At 57.8% G+C, this 15,511-nt stretch overlaps 2 protein-coding genes across 4 annotated transcripts in view; one reads left to right on the forward strand and one right to left on the reverse strand.

Annotated features, from left to right (window-relative positions):
* Positions 1–270: 270 nt before the first annotated feature.
* On the forward strand, positions 271–3,880 carry CCDC24 (coiled-coil domain containing 24). Of its 2 annotated transcripts, XM_079942245.1 has the most exons (9): positions 271–336; positions 506–665; positions 900–1,075; positions 1,217–1,333; positions 2,026–2,100; positions 2,694–2,748; positions 3,233–3,302; positions 3,414–3,492; positions 3,576–3,880. In XM_079942245.1, exons 2-9 carry the CDS (start codon positions 540–542, stop codon positions 3,811–3,813), a joined length of 936 nt encoding a protein of 311 aa, XP_079798371.1. In that variant the 5' UTR covers positions 271–336; positions 506–539; the 3' UTR covers positions 3,814–3,880. The 2 variants fall into 2 exon arrangements, with proteins under 2 accessions (XP_079798371.1, XP_079798372.1); XM_079942246.1 differs by lacking the exon at positions 271–336 and having other exon boundaries at positions 475–665.
* Positions 3,881–5,196: 1,316 nt separating this feature from the next.
* SLC6A9 (solute carrier family 6 member 9) overlaps positions 5,197–15,511 on the reverse strand; it is a 31,322-nt gene continuing 21,007 nt past the window's right edge. For both annotated transcript variants that reach the window (XM_079942227.1, XM_079942228.1), the window contains 9 exons: positions 10,387–10,519; positions 10,057–10,191; positions 9,857–9,960; positions 9,213–9,450; positions 8,988–9,122; positions 8,782–8,881; positions 8,600–8,700; positions 5,526–5,696; positions 5,197–5,404 (listed from right to left, as the gene is read on the reverse strand). In XM_079942227.1, coding sequence (XP_079798353.1) covers positions 5,210–5,404; positions 5,526–5,696; positions 8,600–8,700; positions 8,782–8,881; positions 8,988–9,122; positions 9,213–9,450; positions 9,857–9,960; positions 10,057–10,191; positions 10,387–10,519 — 1,312 coding nt within the window. In that variant the 3' untranslated portion in view covers positions 5,197–5,209. The remainder of the gene's footprint in view (positions 5,405–5,525; positions 5,697–8,599; positions 8,701–8,781; positions 8,882–8,987; positions 9,123–9,212; positions 9,451–9,856; positions 9,961–10,056; positions 10,192–10,386; positions 10,520–15,511) is intronic.

The following is a 15,511-nucleotide window of genomic DNA, read 5'->3' on the forward strand; positions in this document are numbered from 1 at the left end:
CCCATTGGGCTCAGATTTCTCCGTTCTTTCACCTGCCCTGAAGCCGAAAGGTGCTTGGAATCAGGGCGGGGTGGATGGTTCGCACTCCAAAACCACCTACCACGGCTGTGGGTTGGGCTTCGCGAGCCGGCGCCGCCCTGGAATGGGCGGGGGCGGGGTCTTCTGGGGGCGGGGCTTGGGGTAGCGGGCCCCGTTTCCTGGGTGACGGTCGCGCGGAAGAGGCGGGGCTAGGGCCCCAGTCCCGCGGCCTGGCTCCTGGGTCCCCGGCCACGGAGAGTCGGCCAGTAGAAGAGATGGCGCCAGAGATCGGCGGCTCTGGACCGGGCAACTCTAGTCGTAGGGAGGGGCGGCAGAACGGGGTGGGGCTGGGGAGAGGATGGCCCGAGCGACAGGCTGGGGGCGTGGCATGTGAGACCAGGAAGGGGTGGGGCGTGTGTGGGCGTGCCCGGCCCTGGGAGACCCGCGGTCTCCCAGTAACCCAGCTCTCCGACCTGCTGTCCGGCAGTCCGCGCGTTGTGGGGTGGCGGTGCGGGCAGGCCATGCCTGGGGACTCTCCGCCGCTGTGGGAGCTGGTGGAAGAGCACGTTCCGCTCCCGGAACGGCCCGAAGTGAAGAGGATTCTAGGGGAGACGACGGTGGACCTGAGCCTGGAGCTGCGGGCAGAGGTGGGGCGTGGGAATGTGGGCCCCACTCCAGGCCTATCCCACGACTTGGGTGATTTCCTCACCTCCTCCGGGTCCCTGGCTCTGCCCGGTAACTTTCGAGCTCTTGTCAGATCTCACTGTCCACCCAGCCCTCTGGCTACCAGTTAAACTCTGCACTGCCCCTCACTCCCCTAGCTCCCCTTCCTCCCCTTACTTCTGCCCCGCAGTCGCAAGGGGTCCCAGCTCTCCTTGCAGGTGGTGGTGCTACGATCACTGCTCCGAGAGGCTCGATCCTTCCAAGCCCCTGGTTCGCGCCCCACCTCTGACCTCTCCTCCCTTCTGGCACCACCGCCCCTCCTAAGAGACCTCGTGCGCCAGGAACTGCGGCAGCTGCTCCAAGGTCTCCGCGGGAAGGCCATCTGTGAGGGCAGGTTGGAGCCTCAGACCTGGGGCTGGGCCCTGTCTCCAGAACTCAGATGGGCTAGCCCTGAAATTGACAAGGGGCCAGGGCCGCCTTTCCTGTGGTTCCCTGGAAGGAGCCCCTGAGTGTTCCCCGTGTGCACCTTGTGCAGGGACCAGACCCAGGCTTGGGTCCAGTATAGCCCCGGGGTCCTGCGCTTTGCCTTGGAGGAGCCCAGGCGTGATTTGCCAGAGCAGGGGATATTCCGCCTGAGAGCTGGTGAGCCCAGGTATAGTGGTAGGAAAGGAGGGGTCTGTTCCCGCTTGGCAGAGACCCCAGCCAACTGGCGGGCCCCACCTGCCGGCATGGAGGAGCTCCTGGTCTGGGACTGGATACTTCTACAGCCACTTGTTGTAGGGATCAGCACATGAGGGCTGCAGGCCCAGGAGACACGTACCAAGCCTGGAAGCTTGGTTTGATCTGGGTCTTAGAGCATGAGGAACAGACTTCCAGACAGATAAAAAGAGAAGAGCTTTGCAGGAAGAGGGAGCACTACACGCAGACATGGGTGGAAGGAAAGGCTTCATCCAGTGGTCAGTTGTTCCTCCGGCCTGGAGAACAGCTGCAAGGGCTGAGCTAGAGAGGGCTGGGGACTGCACGAGATAAATGAGCAGCAGCGTGTTCATCACTGAATGGCAGCAACTTATTTGTCACACATCCTTAGGAAGTGGGTGATGTCCCCATTTTGCAGATGAGGAAACTAAAGCTCAGAATGAATGATTGATTTGTCCAAGCTCACACACAGTGAAGGGTGGCAGAGCCCATTTGCAAACCCAGGCTCCAGAACTCCTCGTCTTAGTACCATCTTATGTTGCCTTTGTGAGAAAACACACAAAATTGTCTAGGAGAAATGGCATTTGTGTCCTGAAGGCCTGGGGTGAAGCAACATGGGAGAGTGATGTTGACTTCATCTGCCAGCAGCTGTCACAGGGACCTCAGCGTCATCAAGGACCAACTGAACGTGTCCCACGTTGACCAGGTTGCCGGATACCTGCGGTGAGGCCCCTGAGCGTGTGCAGTGGGGGTCGAGACAAGGAGGGTGGGACGGGGGATGGATCCTAACGTACTGGGACTATGAGGAAGGAGGAGGGAGGCAGCATACCTGATGGGGAGACCCAGGAGAGTAGGGCTGAGAGGTGGAAGGGGCAGGGTGCTGGTGAGGTTGCTGCCAGGAAGTAGCCAAGTAGGGATGCCAGCAGGGGCCTTGGCCTGAGGACTTTTATCCTGGGGTGTGGGAGAGAGATGGACCACAGAAGAGTCTTTTAAACAGGGGAAGGGCTGTGATCTGGGGAAGAATGGAGGCAGGAGGACTTGCAGGCCCAATACTGTCGTGAAGAAGAGAGAATGGGGCCCCCCAGCGTGGGCGCTGGGAGGCGGGCAAGGAGAGGACACGTCCTGCCCAGGAAGAGGCCGGCGGGGCTGCAAGGCCGTGCTGGGATTGCACTTGGGCAGCAGAGGGAGAGGTGGGCTGAGAAAGGAGGGCCTAGAGGGAACTCCTGGTAAGGCTGGAGGCTGGGTCTGTGTGGCGGGCTCTGCTGTGACCCGGGCCTGCAGCACTGCTGCCGGTGCCGCACTCCCCCATGTCCCAGGGCCCTCCTGGAGGAGGAGTGTTGCAAGTTGAAGAGGGAGATTGCCATCCTGCAGGTGAGCGGCAGCCTTGGGCCTCCCCACCCCCAGAGCCTTTCTGCTGAGCCTAGACACACCCGTCTCTCACCTGGTGTGTGAGATCCACATGCATGTGTGTGTGTGTATGTGTGTGCAAAGATTGTGTGAGTCCTCTGTCCATTTCTCCTGTATGCACACTTCCCGTACGTGTGAATCCAGATTCTGGTTGAGTCCCTAAGTCCAAGGTCGGCACTTTTAGATTAACCTGCTGGATTTGCCCCTGGTCTTTTGCCTCCTTCTCTTCCCCATGTCTGGGTTCGGGCCTGCCACTACCTTGCCAAGCTCAGCTTTTCAGGGAGCCTGGTGTTCCTCTCAGGAGTGTCCTCAGGTGGCTGGGATGAGGAGGCTGCATGGGGTGGCTCCTGGGCCCCACCATGGGTATCTTAGCCTCTGCATCCTGCCCCGCCCCACCCCACCCCGCCCCTGCCTGTAAGGCTGGGCACTGAGCCAGCTCTCCCTGCAGCGCCGCCTGGAAGAGGAGTATACAGGGGCCCCTTGGCCCTCTGAGGCAACCCTAGAGCCCACCCTGGCAGGTGAGGACCCTGAGCAGGCCCCAGAGCACCCAGCCTCCTGTCCCTGTCCCGCTCTTGTACACACACCCTGGGATTGCCGAGTGCTGTGTCTCAGCTAGACCTCTCCTCCAGAGCTACAAGAACAGAAGGCAGCCATGCAACAGGAGCTGCGGGCACCTCTGAGGCCTTCTTGTGTCTCCCCCGGTCACAGGTAAACCAGAGCAGGTGGACAGCTGGACGGGGTGGGCTAAGCGTCAGGCCATGGCCCCCTCACAGCTACTCCCTCCTGTTCAGGCTGCGGCCCTTGGAGTCCTCCAGCCAGGGCCTCGGACCACTGCCTTGCTTCCGTGGGGCTGCTGGAGTTTGGGCCAGGCCTCTCCAGTGCCACCTGCCCTCTCCTCCTCTGGAGCGCTGCCCCAAACCTCAAGGCCTGGCCGCCACCTGCCGCTGGGGACGGAAGCTTCAGTGCAGCCCCAGAAAAAGGCCAGCTTCCACTCCGATGTCCAGTGTGGCGCCCCAGGCCCCAGCCTGAAGGGCTGGGCAGGAAGGAGACTTCCGCTTCTGCTGGAACTCGCCCTGTCTGCTGCTGACACCTCTCAGCTGCCATGGCCCAGCCCACTTTAGATCTAGTCTTGGATGAGCCCTCACCAGGGTTCCAAGGCTGCCTGTCTGTCTGGTCCTCACCCTACCCCCTCACCTGGTCCTTGGTGTCTGGTCCTGACCATCACAGCCTCTGGCCTTTCTCTTCCCAGGCATCCCTCAAAGGCCTGGCAGGATGAGGTCTCATCCCAGCCCTGACTCTCGTCCCCATGGGGGACCCAGACAAAGCACAGCAGCGGCTCAGAGACAGGAATAGAAATTTCATTAAAATCTATGGACTTTAAAATCCTAGTGGTGCACGGATGGGCAGGGGTGGGCGGCGCACCGTTATTGCTACAGAGGATTAGAGGCGGCTCTTCCGGGGTTGTCACTGCACAGAGGGGCACAGAGGACGGACAAACGGATACTGCAGGGCTTGGGGGAAGGAGCTCTGGCTCCAGAGAGGGGGTGGGGCACGCCGGCTGGGGCCATTTGGCACGTGAACAAGGGCAGCCCATTTTGGGAAGACTGGGCCTTTAGCCTGGCAGAGGGAGGGCAAGGGGGTGTCACGTAGGGTCCCCTTCTCCAGGGCTCTGGGCTCAAGCCTCCTGCTGAACATCACCCCACCCCTTTCCCCAGAAACGAGTTCTTTGGGCAGGCTGTTGGGTCATGGGCCTCTGCTGGCTGGCCCTGCAGCCAGTGCTGGGAGGCGGCGCAGAGACCCCAGGGCAGCTGAGTGAGGTGCAGGCAGGCCTGGAAGACAGAGTGGGCCCGAGGCCAAGGGCAAGGGGGTGGCAACCACAGATAATACAAGTTTTACAAAAATAATTACACAGACAAACAGGGCTGGGGTTACAGCCTGACATGTAACACTGCACAGCCCCCTAGCCCCTTACCCTGCCTCCAGGTAGGAAGATCCAAACCTGCCTGGGCAGAGGCTGGGGTCTGCTCTGGGGGCAGGAACACTGGTCAGGAGGCTGAAGGCTCGGGGAGGGGGACAGGTAGGGGGCCCACCCAGAACCTTAGCTCAGGGCAACGTGTGGGGGCATCAGAGGCCACATAAAGTCCAGCTGCCTCCGGGGACCTGGCCTGAGACCCCTCCAAAGTGCTTTGGGCCCCCCAGCAACCCTCCCATCACTCACGCCCCCCAGCTGCCATCTTGGCATCCAAAGGACCTGTAAACACTAGGGACACGAGCACGAATGACCACACAAGCAGTGGTGGCCAAGGTGACAGGAGCCGCCCTGGTCCGGGCGTGGAGGGGCAGGCGGTGACACCTGTCCACCGCCTCCCCAGTCTCTGTGGTGGGAGCACGGGGCGGGGGTGGGGCACTCCCCCGGCAGTTGTGCTCATATCCGGGAGTCCTGCAGACGGCTGGAGCCGTTACTGCCCACCGTGGGGATCTGGGCCTTGTCTGGGTGCAGCGGCTGGACCTCAAGCCCGTCTTCAGGAGAGGGTGGGATGGTGCGGGCATAGCGCCCCGTTCGGTGCTCCAGGAGGGCGGGCCCCCAGTCTCTGCTTGGCTTGGTCGCATTCTTCAGACGCTGCAGGAGAGGTAGGCATGGTTGGGGGCGGGGTGGGCATGGTCCTCAGAAGGGAGCCCTGAAGCCCCATACATCCACCCCCTCCTGTTTCACCTGGCTGCCCCCTGCCCCCACCCCTCACCTGGAGGAGGGTATCCCCATCTGTGCGGCAGAGCTGGTACAGGGCGTAGAGTGGAATGCAAATGACAGAGGACAGCGCCATGAGGAAGCCGATGGCCACAGCCCAGCCTGGATACTGGTAGTGGTTGTAGGTAATTGGCTGGTACTGGATCACCGTGAAGATGAGAATGAACTGCAGAGAGTGGGGGACGGGAGTGGGCGTGAGTCCTGCCCAGCCCCACCCAGGCCTCAGGCCTCCTATCTGCACCCCCTCCCTCCCTCTCCAGTTTCCCAAACTAGAAAGAGGCATTTTGGGGAGGGCGGGGGTGACGTCAACATTTGGGTAGTGGAAGAAGCTGATGGAACCAGGGGCCCAGGGTATGATGGGCAGGTGGCCACGGTGGAAGGGGAGAGGTCTGTCTTCTGCGTAATCCTGAACCAGCCAGGGAGCCACTCAGCTGCCGTGGCCCCTGGAAGTCAGTTCTGCTCAAAGACTCGCAATGGCCCTGCATTGCCTGCTGAAGCAAGGCCGAATCCCTGGCCTTTAGGGCCTTCTCCGCCTCACATCAAGACCTCGGCTTATCTTTCTGGCCTTACTGTCTCAGTGTCTCTGCTACACCCAGCGTTTCCCACCCTTCTTACTATGGAGGATCCTCTTTTGCATCTTCCTCTGTCAAACCCTATGCAAATGCCACCTCCTTCAAGAAGCCTCCACTGATTTCCAGTCTCCTCTTCCTGAAAGGGCTTTAGTGGCATTTTCCATCTACTAAGCATTTTATGGGTGTTTCCCCCAGACCCGGGAGCTCCTGGGATTGCATCAGCTCTGGCTCTCCAGTGCCCAGCACAGTGCCTGGCACAATCTTGTGTGCTGATCTGAACTGACTTATGCCAGGAGGTGGGAGTAATGGGGGAGAGGAAAGGGCAAAGTCCTGCCAGTCTGTGGCTGTGGAGACAGTGACAGACAGCCTGGGGAGGCTCCAAAGGCTAGAAATCATGAGTGTCAGACTGGGGATGCTCTCGGGAACCGCTTTGGAAAGAGATGAGGGACATGGGAAATAAAGCCTGGGGTTCCAGTAACGAAAAAACTAAAGTTAGCAGAAAGATGGGCAGGTGGCTCACGGGCCACCCAGAGGAGCCGGGGCAGTGGATGTCACTTGCCAGGAGGGCTCAGCGTCCACCCTGAGCCCTCAGTTGTGTCCTGGAGCTCAGGCCCGTCCAGCCTTCTGGGTGACCAAATTCTAGAAGGCAAGACCTATATCCATTCAGGGGTGAGTGGGCCCTCCTAGGACGCTGCACACGGAGGAGCTTAGAGCAAGTTTTCTGAATGGAATTAGATCCTGATCTAAGGTGTGGATAAATTCTTTAAAAAAAATTTTTTTTTAGGTTTTTGGCCACACCCCACAGCATGTGGGACCTTAGTTCCCCGACCAGGGATCAAACCCACGCCTCCTGCATTGGAAGGCAGAGTCTTAACCACTGGACCACTGGGGAAGTCCCGATAAATTCTTTATTTGAGCTGATAGAAGGATGGAGTTTGTCAAAAAAAGACCTTTTCAGCAATATAAAGAAGTAAAGCCCCCAAAGAAAACCAACAGCCCAGAAACACGTGTCCACAGAGCCTGGCATCCTCACCTGAAGGTGACTCCAGCCTGGCTTTCTGGGCACAGAGAGGGTGCTGCCGGCTTTGACTCAATCTCGTGGAGACACTGGACCCAGGTCCCTTCCTGCCTCCTGCCCTGCCTGGGCGGTGCCCTGGGTCCCGAGCAGGGCAGCAGCCTCCCGGGAGTCGTGGAGGATGAGCTCCCCTGGGGCAGGCCCTGGGCCAAAGCCACAACCCTCAAGGGCACGGCGCTTGGCTGGCATCTACCCTCCCCTCCTCCCACCCCTTACAGGAGACTTCCGTTGCTCCTGTTTCAAAGCTGGGCCGGTGGCCAGAGCTGGTGCCTGCGCCAGGCTCGGGAAGATCCCACACCCCATGTGACGGAGGCCTCAGCCCTCAGGGGCCTTTTATTCAGAAACATGAGCCGAAGTGGAAATCCGGTGCTGACCTCTGTGGCACACAGGGGCTGGCATGACGGGGGCATGACTCCGGACCCTGCCCTGGCCACTGGGCTGACCCCTCCGTCACTCAGAGATGGCTCTGCCTCTTCTCTGTGGAGGGACCATCACACTAGCAAATCCCTTTTGCCCCCCATTTCTCACCCTGAGCATAAAGGAGCAAAATCAGAGGGTTTTTAGTCCATAGACCACCCCTCCTCCTGCACTTGTTTCTAGTGTCGCACAGGCCCAGCACACAGGCTCCAGATCAGGCTACCTGCTTCGCATGAGGGCTCTGCCTCTCAGAAGCTGTGTAGCCTTGGATCAGTTACTTAACATTTCGGTGCCTCAGTTTCCTCATCTGTAAAGTGGAGATCATAACGATACCTTGGAGAGTTGTATCACATGACTTAATATATGGTTCCCGGCCACGGTGGGAGTTCCCTCCACCATGTCAGCTCCCTGATGGGAGTTTCCCAGGTGTTGAATACTGGTGGAAACCCAGAATTCCCCCTCCCAGGCCGGCCCACTCCAGTGCCTGGAAGGCTTACGAGGGTGTCCCGGATCCTGAGCTGACATCTGACTTGTACAACCTGCTTCTGCAACATGCATTCACACCACATACCCTGAGTACTCTGAGCACCTCGGCTATCAGGGACTGGAGACAGGAGCTCAGCGAGGCTGACGGAGGCTGACGCCACTGTCAGTCATGGTTCCCGAGGCTCCTCTGGGAATGCCAGGCGGGAACACCAGGGAGGGAGGGCCGGCTCTCAGCTGCTGCCAGCCTGCTTAACCCTTCCGAAGCTGGGCACTGTCTTCAAATAAAGGGCCCTGTACTCCCTTCCTAACCCAAGGCCAGGGCCTGGGTGGTTCTGAGCCTCCACACACCTGTCTGACTCTACGCAACCTTGCTCGGACCCCCAGTGGTCAGATTTGTGGGTGTGGAGCCTCCATGGGGAGCTCTGGCCAGATGGATGGGCTCCTGCTCTCCCTTTGCTGGTTCCCAAGAGAAGGACGCTTGCCACAGGGCAGCAGGGGAGGGACCACTGAGGAACTTACAAAGATGATAGCTGGAGAGACGAAGCGCCAGCAGATCTGGAAGAAGAGGGGCGGTGGGAATCCCAGCATCATCTGGATGTCCTGGAAGTAGTTGTGGTGCCCTGGAGAGAGGGAGGTCAGCAGGACAGCGTGGACAGGCCAAGGGCCGGGACACAGGAGGCCACGTAAGCTTGGGCACTTACCGTAAATGTACATGATGGACACACACATGATGCAGGAGATGACGACCAAAGAGAAGCTGGCCGCGTAGTTGTCCATCAGCAGCAGCCAGTAGATGCCTGCCTGCGGGCCAGTGGGCAGCTGAGTCCAGGGTGCCCGAGGCTATGCTCCCCCCTTGTTAAGCCCCATACCCTGGCAACTCTGGCCTAGCCTTTCCCTCGGTTCTTACCTGGCTGGTGAGGGGGATGCCCAGCAGGAAGCCAGCCACAGCCACGCCCAAGGTCACATAAGTCTTTTTCTGCAGGATCCACTCATTCCCTACCTCATCCACAATGGCCGTGACCAGCGTCTCTAGGAGGCAGAACTGCAGGATACAGCCATCAGAGCAGAGGCCCGACCTCCGCCCCTGCCTCCTCCCTCCCCAAGCCACAGGCCCATGTCCTGCACCTCGTACCTGAGTGCCCAGCCCCAGCAAGATGAGCATGAAGAAGAAGAGCAGGGACCAGAGCGGGGAGATGGGTAGCAGGGTGAGGGCCTCAGGGTATGCCACGAAGGCCAGGCCAGGGCCGTGGTCTGCCACGCGCGACACGTCCACACCCAGGTGACTGGCCATGAAGCCCAGGATGGAGAAGATGACAAAGCCGGCGTAGACGCTGGTGGCACAGTTAGTGATGCTGATGATGACACTGTCCCTGATGGGGAGGAAACCAGGTAGAGTCAGGACACGCAGCTTAGTTCCCCCTGCCCACTTTGGGCCAAGAGACTTGGAGACGGAGAAAGTTCTAGGAACAAAGGTGCCCCCAATCTCTTTTCTGGTCTGCTCTGGGCCTCGTTAAGTGGGCCTGAGGCTCCTGAGTCCTCACAGAGCCCTGGGGCATCACCGTCTTCACCTCTCCTCTCTTCTGCCAAAGCTCTCTCCGTTCTGCAATGACTGGACCCGGACCCCACGTTGCCAGGCTCTCAAGGCCATGAGTGGAAGGGAGGGCCCTGGTGGGCCAGGAGGCTGCACTGGACCTGGTGGGTCTGGGGGAGCCGGGGCCAGGCTGCAGAGAGGGTAGGAACTGGGGGCAGCCCCAGGGCTGGAAGGGAGAGTCTCACCGGTAACAGTTGTTGTGGAACTTGTTGTAGGAAGCCATGGTGATGAGGCCGCCCCACGCACAGCCCAGCGAGTAGAAGATCTGGGAGGCGGCATCCCCCCAGACCTGCGGGAGGGACGGGCCGGTGAGGAGCTGTGGTCAGAAGCTGGTACCTCCCTGCCTCTCCCCGGCCCTCTAGGTCCCCCTCCGTCTACAGCCCACCTTGGCCTCCAGGATCTTGTCCCACTGTGGGGTCAGGTAGTACGTGATGCCCGTGAAGGCTCCTTCCAGGGTCACGCCGCGGATGAACAGGATGGTCAGCACCACGTAGGGAAATGTGGCCGTAAAGTACACCACCTGGGTGCGAGAGGGGCCCCGCTGGACGCCTCTGGGCTCTTCCTGCCCCCTCAATCACCACTGGTCCTCTGGTTCCTCCTCCCCTCCCATATCCTTTCATCACTCCCCCACCCACCCCTCCACACACAAAACCCAGGTAGGGGAGGCAGGATATCTCTGGGTGGGCACAGACCCTGCTGGGGGAGGGGTACTTACTTTCCCTGAAGACTTGACCCCTCGGATGAGGCAGAGGAAGACGACCACCCAGGAGACACCCAGGCAGCCAAGGAGGGGCAGTCGCACCTCCCCGAAGTTTCCGATGTCATCTGACAGCTTCAGCACATAGAGCCTGGAAAGGGGATACTTTGTCACTGATGGCCAGCCCCGCCACCCAGCAACAAACTCCCAAGGCCAGGGCCCAGCCTGGCAGCTCCCTCCTTTCTCACGAAGTCCCAGCAGCTGGCTGATGTGAGATGGGAGCGTCTGTGAGGCGCCAGCCCCAGCAGGCCCAGCCCCCTCTGCCTGCTTCCTCTCCCAGGACCCTCAAGGGCACCTGCAGGCCACACCCTGGTCCTGGGCCAGCCTCTTCAGCCCCTGGGTGTGGAGGTCTCCCTGTCCCTGCTCAGACCCAGCCCAGGCCCTTGCTTGTGTGTTTCTCCCTTCAGGAATGCCCTCTCCTCCTGACTAGACACACCCTATCTGGCGTCACCTCCTCCAGGAAGCCTTCTGTGATCTTTTCACCCACACTAGTCCTCCAGCTCTGATGAACAGAGGGAGGCAGTGGAGGACTGAGTAAAGATGGGGGCTCCGGAGCACGCAGGCCCAGACCTGAACCTACGTATGTGTGGCTCTATCTGGCGCCCTGTGCCATGCCAGCTGTGCTCTTTCAATCAACTGGACGTTTATGTGCCAGGCCCTTGCTAGATGCTGGGCATATAGACCTGGATCAGGCATTGTGGGTACTGCCAGGAGGAGTGCCTCAACCCCATGGGGAGGAGCACACTGGAAGTCTTCCTGGAAGAGGTGAAGCTTGAGCCAAAGTTCGAGGGATGGGGAGGAGGTGGGTGAAGAGGAGTGGAAGTGTATGCCAGGCTGAGGGAATAGCATGCAGCAGGACAGGGGTCAGGAACCAGCACAGCCCCGCCTGGGCATGTCAGTAGCTCAGGAAGGCTGGAGGAGAAGAGGGAAGGGAATAAAGAAAGATGAAGATAGGAAGGGACCAGACCAAGAGAAGCTGCGAAGTCAAGGCTGAGAAGTTTGGATTTTATTCTGAGAACAATGAGAAACTTCTGGAAGGTTTTTAGAAGAGCACTCTCAGGGTCTCTCCTGGGCTCAAAACCTTGCAGTAGCTCCCATCTCTCGTCATGGAAAAACCAAAGTCCTTACGGTGGCTACAGAGCCCTGCATGATCCATTACCTCCTGCCATCTCCCGGACCTCCTCTCCTCCTGCTCTCCCCCTTGCTCACTGGCTCCAGCTGCACTGGGCTCCTTGCTGTTCTTTAAATATGCCGGGCATGCTCCCACCTTTGCACATGCTATTCCCTATTTGGAGTACCTTTTCCCCAAATCTCCACGTGTCCACATGGGTGTGAGACCTGTGCAGGCACACAGGACCCCACGCTTAGAAGGGCCCTGTGCTTGGTTTAATGCCCTGCCATTGTCATCTTGAAATTCTTAATTCATTTGAACTAGGGGCCCCATCTTTTCATTTTGCAGTGGGCCCCACAAATTGTGCAGCTGGGCTTGTCCACGTGGCTCCCGCCCTCTTTACTTCCTTCAGGTCTTCACTCAGGTGTCCTCTTTGCAAAGGAGCCTACTCTGGCATACCTGATTAAACCTGCCACCCTGGCCCCAGCCTGGCACACCTTACCCCCTTCTCTGCTATATTTTCCTCCACAGCACATCTCTTTCTATCACACTGTACATTCTACTATTTAGTTTGTCATCTGCCCTCTGAAGGCTGGGGTTTTTGTCTGTTTTGTTCACTGTTGTATCCCCCAGTGCTTAGCACAGTGCCTGGCACAGAGCAGTGCCCAATAAATATTTGTTGAATGCATGAATGAATGCACGTGATGGAAAATGGACTGAGAAGTAGAAAGGGGAGAACCTGGAGGGGGACTGGCTTGGTTGTTGGAGTTGTCCAGGCTAGAAGTGATGAGCAAGAGACAAACTCTTGAGCCTCAGTTTCCTCATCTGTAAAATGGGCATCATAACACCAACCTAGGATAATTTGTAGAGAAATTTAGGTAAATACAGGCTCCTTTCTTTCCCTTCTTTCAGCAAGGGTCTCTCAGGGTAGCTCATAGGCTGTCCTCTAGTCTTAACTATTTTTACTTTTTTTTTTTCCAAATCAGTTCTCAAACCTCATGACAACATGTTTAATACCTTGCGAGGGGTTGTCACTCCGGCCCCTCATGGGACAATGTTGCCAGGCCTGGGACTTGGTGTTTGCTTGGTCAGCCTGCCTGGCTGTTAAGACTTGCAAACACCTTGTCCTCCCTCCTCTGCCTCGAATCTTCCCCCAGGCCGCCTTACACATTGTGACCTGAAGAGGGCGCTGCCCAACACGCCCCTCTCCTGTCCAACTCCCGCCATAGCGCTGGTTCCTTCAACGGGCCACGCCCTGGGGTGGAACCTTTCCAGGCTCTTAGTCCATAGGGGAACTAAAGACAAAGGGATGGAGAGGTTCCCCCCAAGGAGAGGCTCCTGGACCCCTGCAGCTGTGCTTTCCAATCCTTTTCCCTTCGTGGCACGCAGAAAAAATATTTTGGACCCGTAAGGGCAAATCGACAAGGCCACTCAAAGTAAGGCAGCAGGGCTGGGGACTCTGGGCTGCCCAAGCGCCACCGGACTGGCACACTAGGGTGCATCGTGTTGGGAGGCTCTGCTTTCCAGAATAGCCATCGGGTCCTACTGCTACAGCCGAGAGTCGCTTTACTTTAAGCAACAGCGTTCAAAGTAAAGAAACCATTTCTTGTTCAAAAGACTTTTTAAAAACTTTGCTAATTATACCTGTTAAGCTGGTAGTGCTTTATATTATCTTTTATTGCAAGAGTCCAGCATATAATACGAGGGCTTAAAGAGTTTAGAAGGCTAGCCTGGGAACTAAATAATGAACTCTACCTATCTTTTTATAGTACCATATTTAGTGTTTTGTTTTGGTTTTCGACTATGTGCTTTTGAGATCAAACAGCTAACCTTAAAACTTTTGGAACCCCACATATTTACAAGTTGGCTCTCGCATAACATCTCTGGAATTATTCTGCATTATTTTTAAATTTCCCCAACCAGATGGTAAATGCCTTGAGAACAGGAAACCCTAATCTATTTCACCGCATCTCCAGCAGTGGCTATCACTGTGCTTACTGAGCACCCATCACTGTTCCTAGGGATTTATGTTGCATCTTTATAACAAGAATGATGTAACCACCTCTGCTTAACGGATGAACAGCTGAGACTTAGAGAGTTTTGGTGACCTCCCAAGTCCACGCAGCTGGTAAGTGGCAGAGCCAGGATTTGAGTGAGGTCTGTGTGGCTCCGGGGCTGCCATGAAGACACCAGGAGAGGGGTGCTGGGATCCAAGTCCCACTGGGTGTCAGGTGTCTGCTGGGGAGATGAGAGGGCATGTCCTGAGCTTAGGGCCTGCCTAGCAGGCGTTACACCAGCACACAGAGGACTGTAAGACAAGGTTGTGAAGGGGTGGTGAAGGAGGGGAAGACTGTGGGCCAAAGGGGGAGCAAGAGGCAGACGTGAGCTCAGAAATCTGCCCTGGGAACTTCTCTTGCTTTAGAGGAGTCACTTAATCTTTCTTTTGACTTGTTTGTTCACCTGTAAAATGGGAATATTTTATAAAACCTGCACCCACTACCTAACAGCGTTGCTGTGGGGCTCAAATGAGATTGTGCAGCTTTCCAGAGGGGCGCTGGAGAGTGTGGACCAAGAATGCCTGTAGAGTATCATTGGCCTAATTCACACTAGGCACCAGTCAGAGAGGCATGTATATCCTGACACAGCATTGCTGCCTAGTTCGTTAACCTCTGAGCATAAGTCTCTGAATCTGAAAAACAGGGATAATATCATGTAAGAGAATATGCCTGGCACATAGTAGCTGCCCGAGAAATGGGGGTGCTTGCTCGCCTCACCTCCTTGCTGATGCCATCCGGGGCAGCCCTCTCAAGGGTCATTTCCCCAGGCTCTCCAGGAGGGGGCGGCAGGGAGCCATCCTTCAAGGAACGAGTACTGCCTGGGACAAGCAGCTCCTTAGGGATGCCTGGCTCCAGCCCCGGCTGAGGAGTAGAGTTGAGCTGGCCACCCTGTGGACCTCCTGACCCATGGCTAGTTTTCTTTGAGGGAAATCCCCCTCTAATTGCACTGGATAAAATCTCGTGAGCTCTGCCCTGCAGTGGACCCACCCGTTGGGGAATCCCTGGCAGACAGCCGCTGGGGTGAGAGCTTCTGGAGAATCTCCGGCGTATGGGCGGAGCACTGTGCTTCTGGGAACTTCCAGAAGGTTCACCCCCAGTCTAGATCAAGCTGCCCAGTCCACACCATGCCTCAAATATAGCAGAATACCTAAATGGGCAGAGTCTGTTTCTTACTCCCTGCTTTGTCCCCACTCTGAGTGCTGTGCCTGGTACCTACTAGGAGCTCAGGAAATGACCTGTCCTATGACTGAATGACTGAGTCTGCCCAGAGGTAAATTTGCCCGCCCCTTACTGGGAGGCAACAGCTCTGTTGTCTCCACCACGAGCCCCAAGGGCAGTGACCACATCTTAACCATCTTTGAATGTCTATAGCCCAGCACAGAGGCTGGCACAGGGGAGCTGGGCCCTCAGGGTTTGAGCACTGGGCTTGGGCTTCGAGGATACTGACCTGCTGGGACTTCAGGTATCACTGGGGCCTCGGCCGCTCACCCACGGCTCTCCATCACATCGTGGAGAAGGCCTCCAACCCTCAGCCTGGCATGAGAAGCTCTGCCCCTTATGATGCCTCTGGCGTCTTCTGTCCCAATACTCAGTGTCTCACCTGCCCTGACCCCAGCTCCAGTTTGCCGCCTCCTGGCCTCGGCTCACCTGCTCACGTCTCTCCCAATCCCTCCTATGTCTCCCTCCCTCCTCTGGGAAGCCTTCTTGATCAGCTCCTCCTGTACCCACCACATCCCTGAACATACCTGCACTGAGGCACCTGCCCCTAAGAGCGGTAACTACCCATCTCCCACCCTGGACTGTGAACTCCTGAGGGCAGGGGCTCAGGGCCATGCATACCCCACGGGCACACAGGGCCCGGCAGGGTGGACGCCATAAATGTTTGCGGAATGAATGAACGACGCCTACCCACCAG

Source organism: Stenella coeruleoalba, assembly GCF_951394435.1.
Source record: "Stenella coeruleoalba genome assembly, chromosome: 1".
Taxonomy (NCBI): domain Eukaryota; kingdom Metazoa; phylum Chordata; class Mammalia; order Artiodactyla; family Delphinidae; genus Stenella; species Stenella coeruleoalba.

Coding starts and splice junctions, on each gene's coding strand:
- CCDC24 (XM_079942245.1), top strand. CDS start 540: ATGCCTGGGGACTCTCCGCCGCTGTGGGAGCTGGTGGAAGAGCACGTT. Junction 2,101..2,693: donor CAGGTTGCCGGATACCTGCG/GTGAGGCCCCTG, acceptor CCCATGTCCCAG/GGCCCTCCTGGAGGAGGAGT. Junction 3,303..3,413: donor CCTAGAGCCCACCCTGGCAG/GTGAGGACCCTG, acceptor CCTCTCCTCCAG/AGCTACAAGAACAGAAGGCA.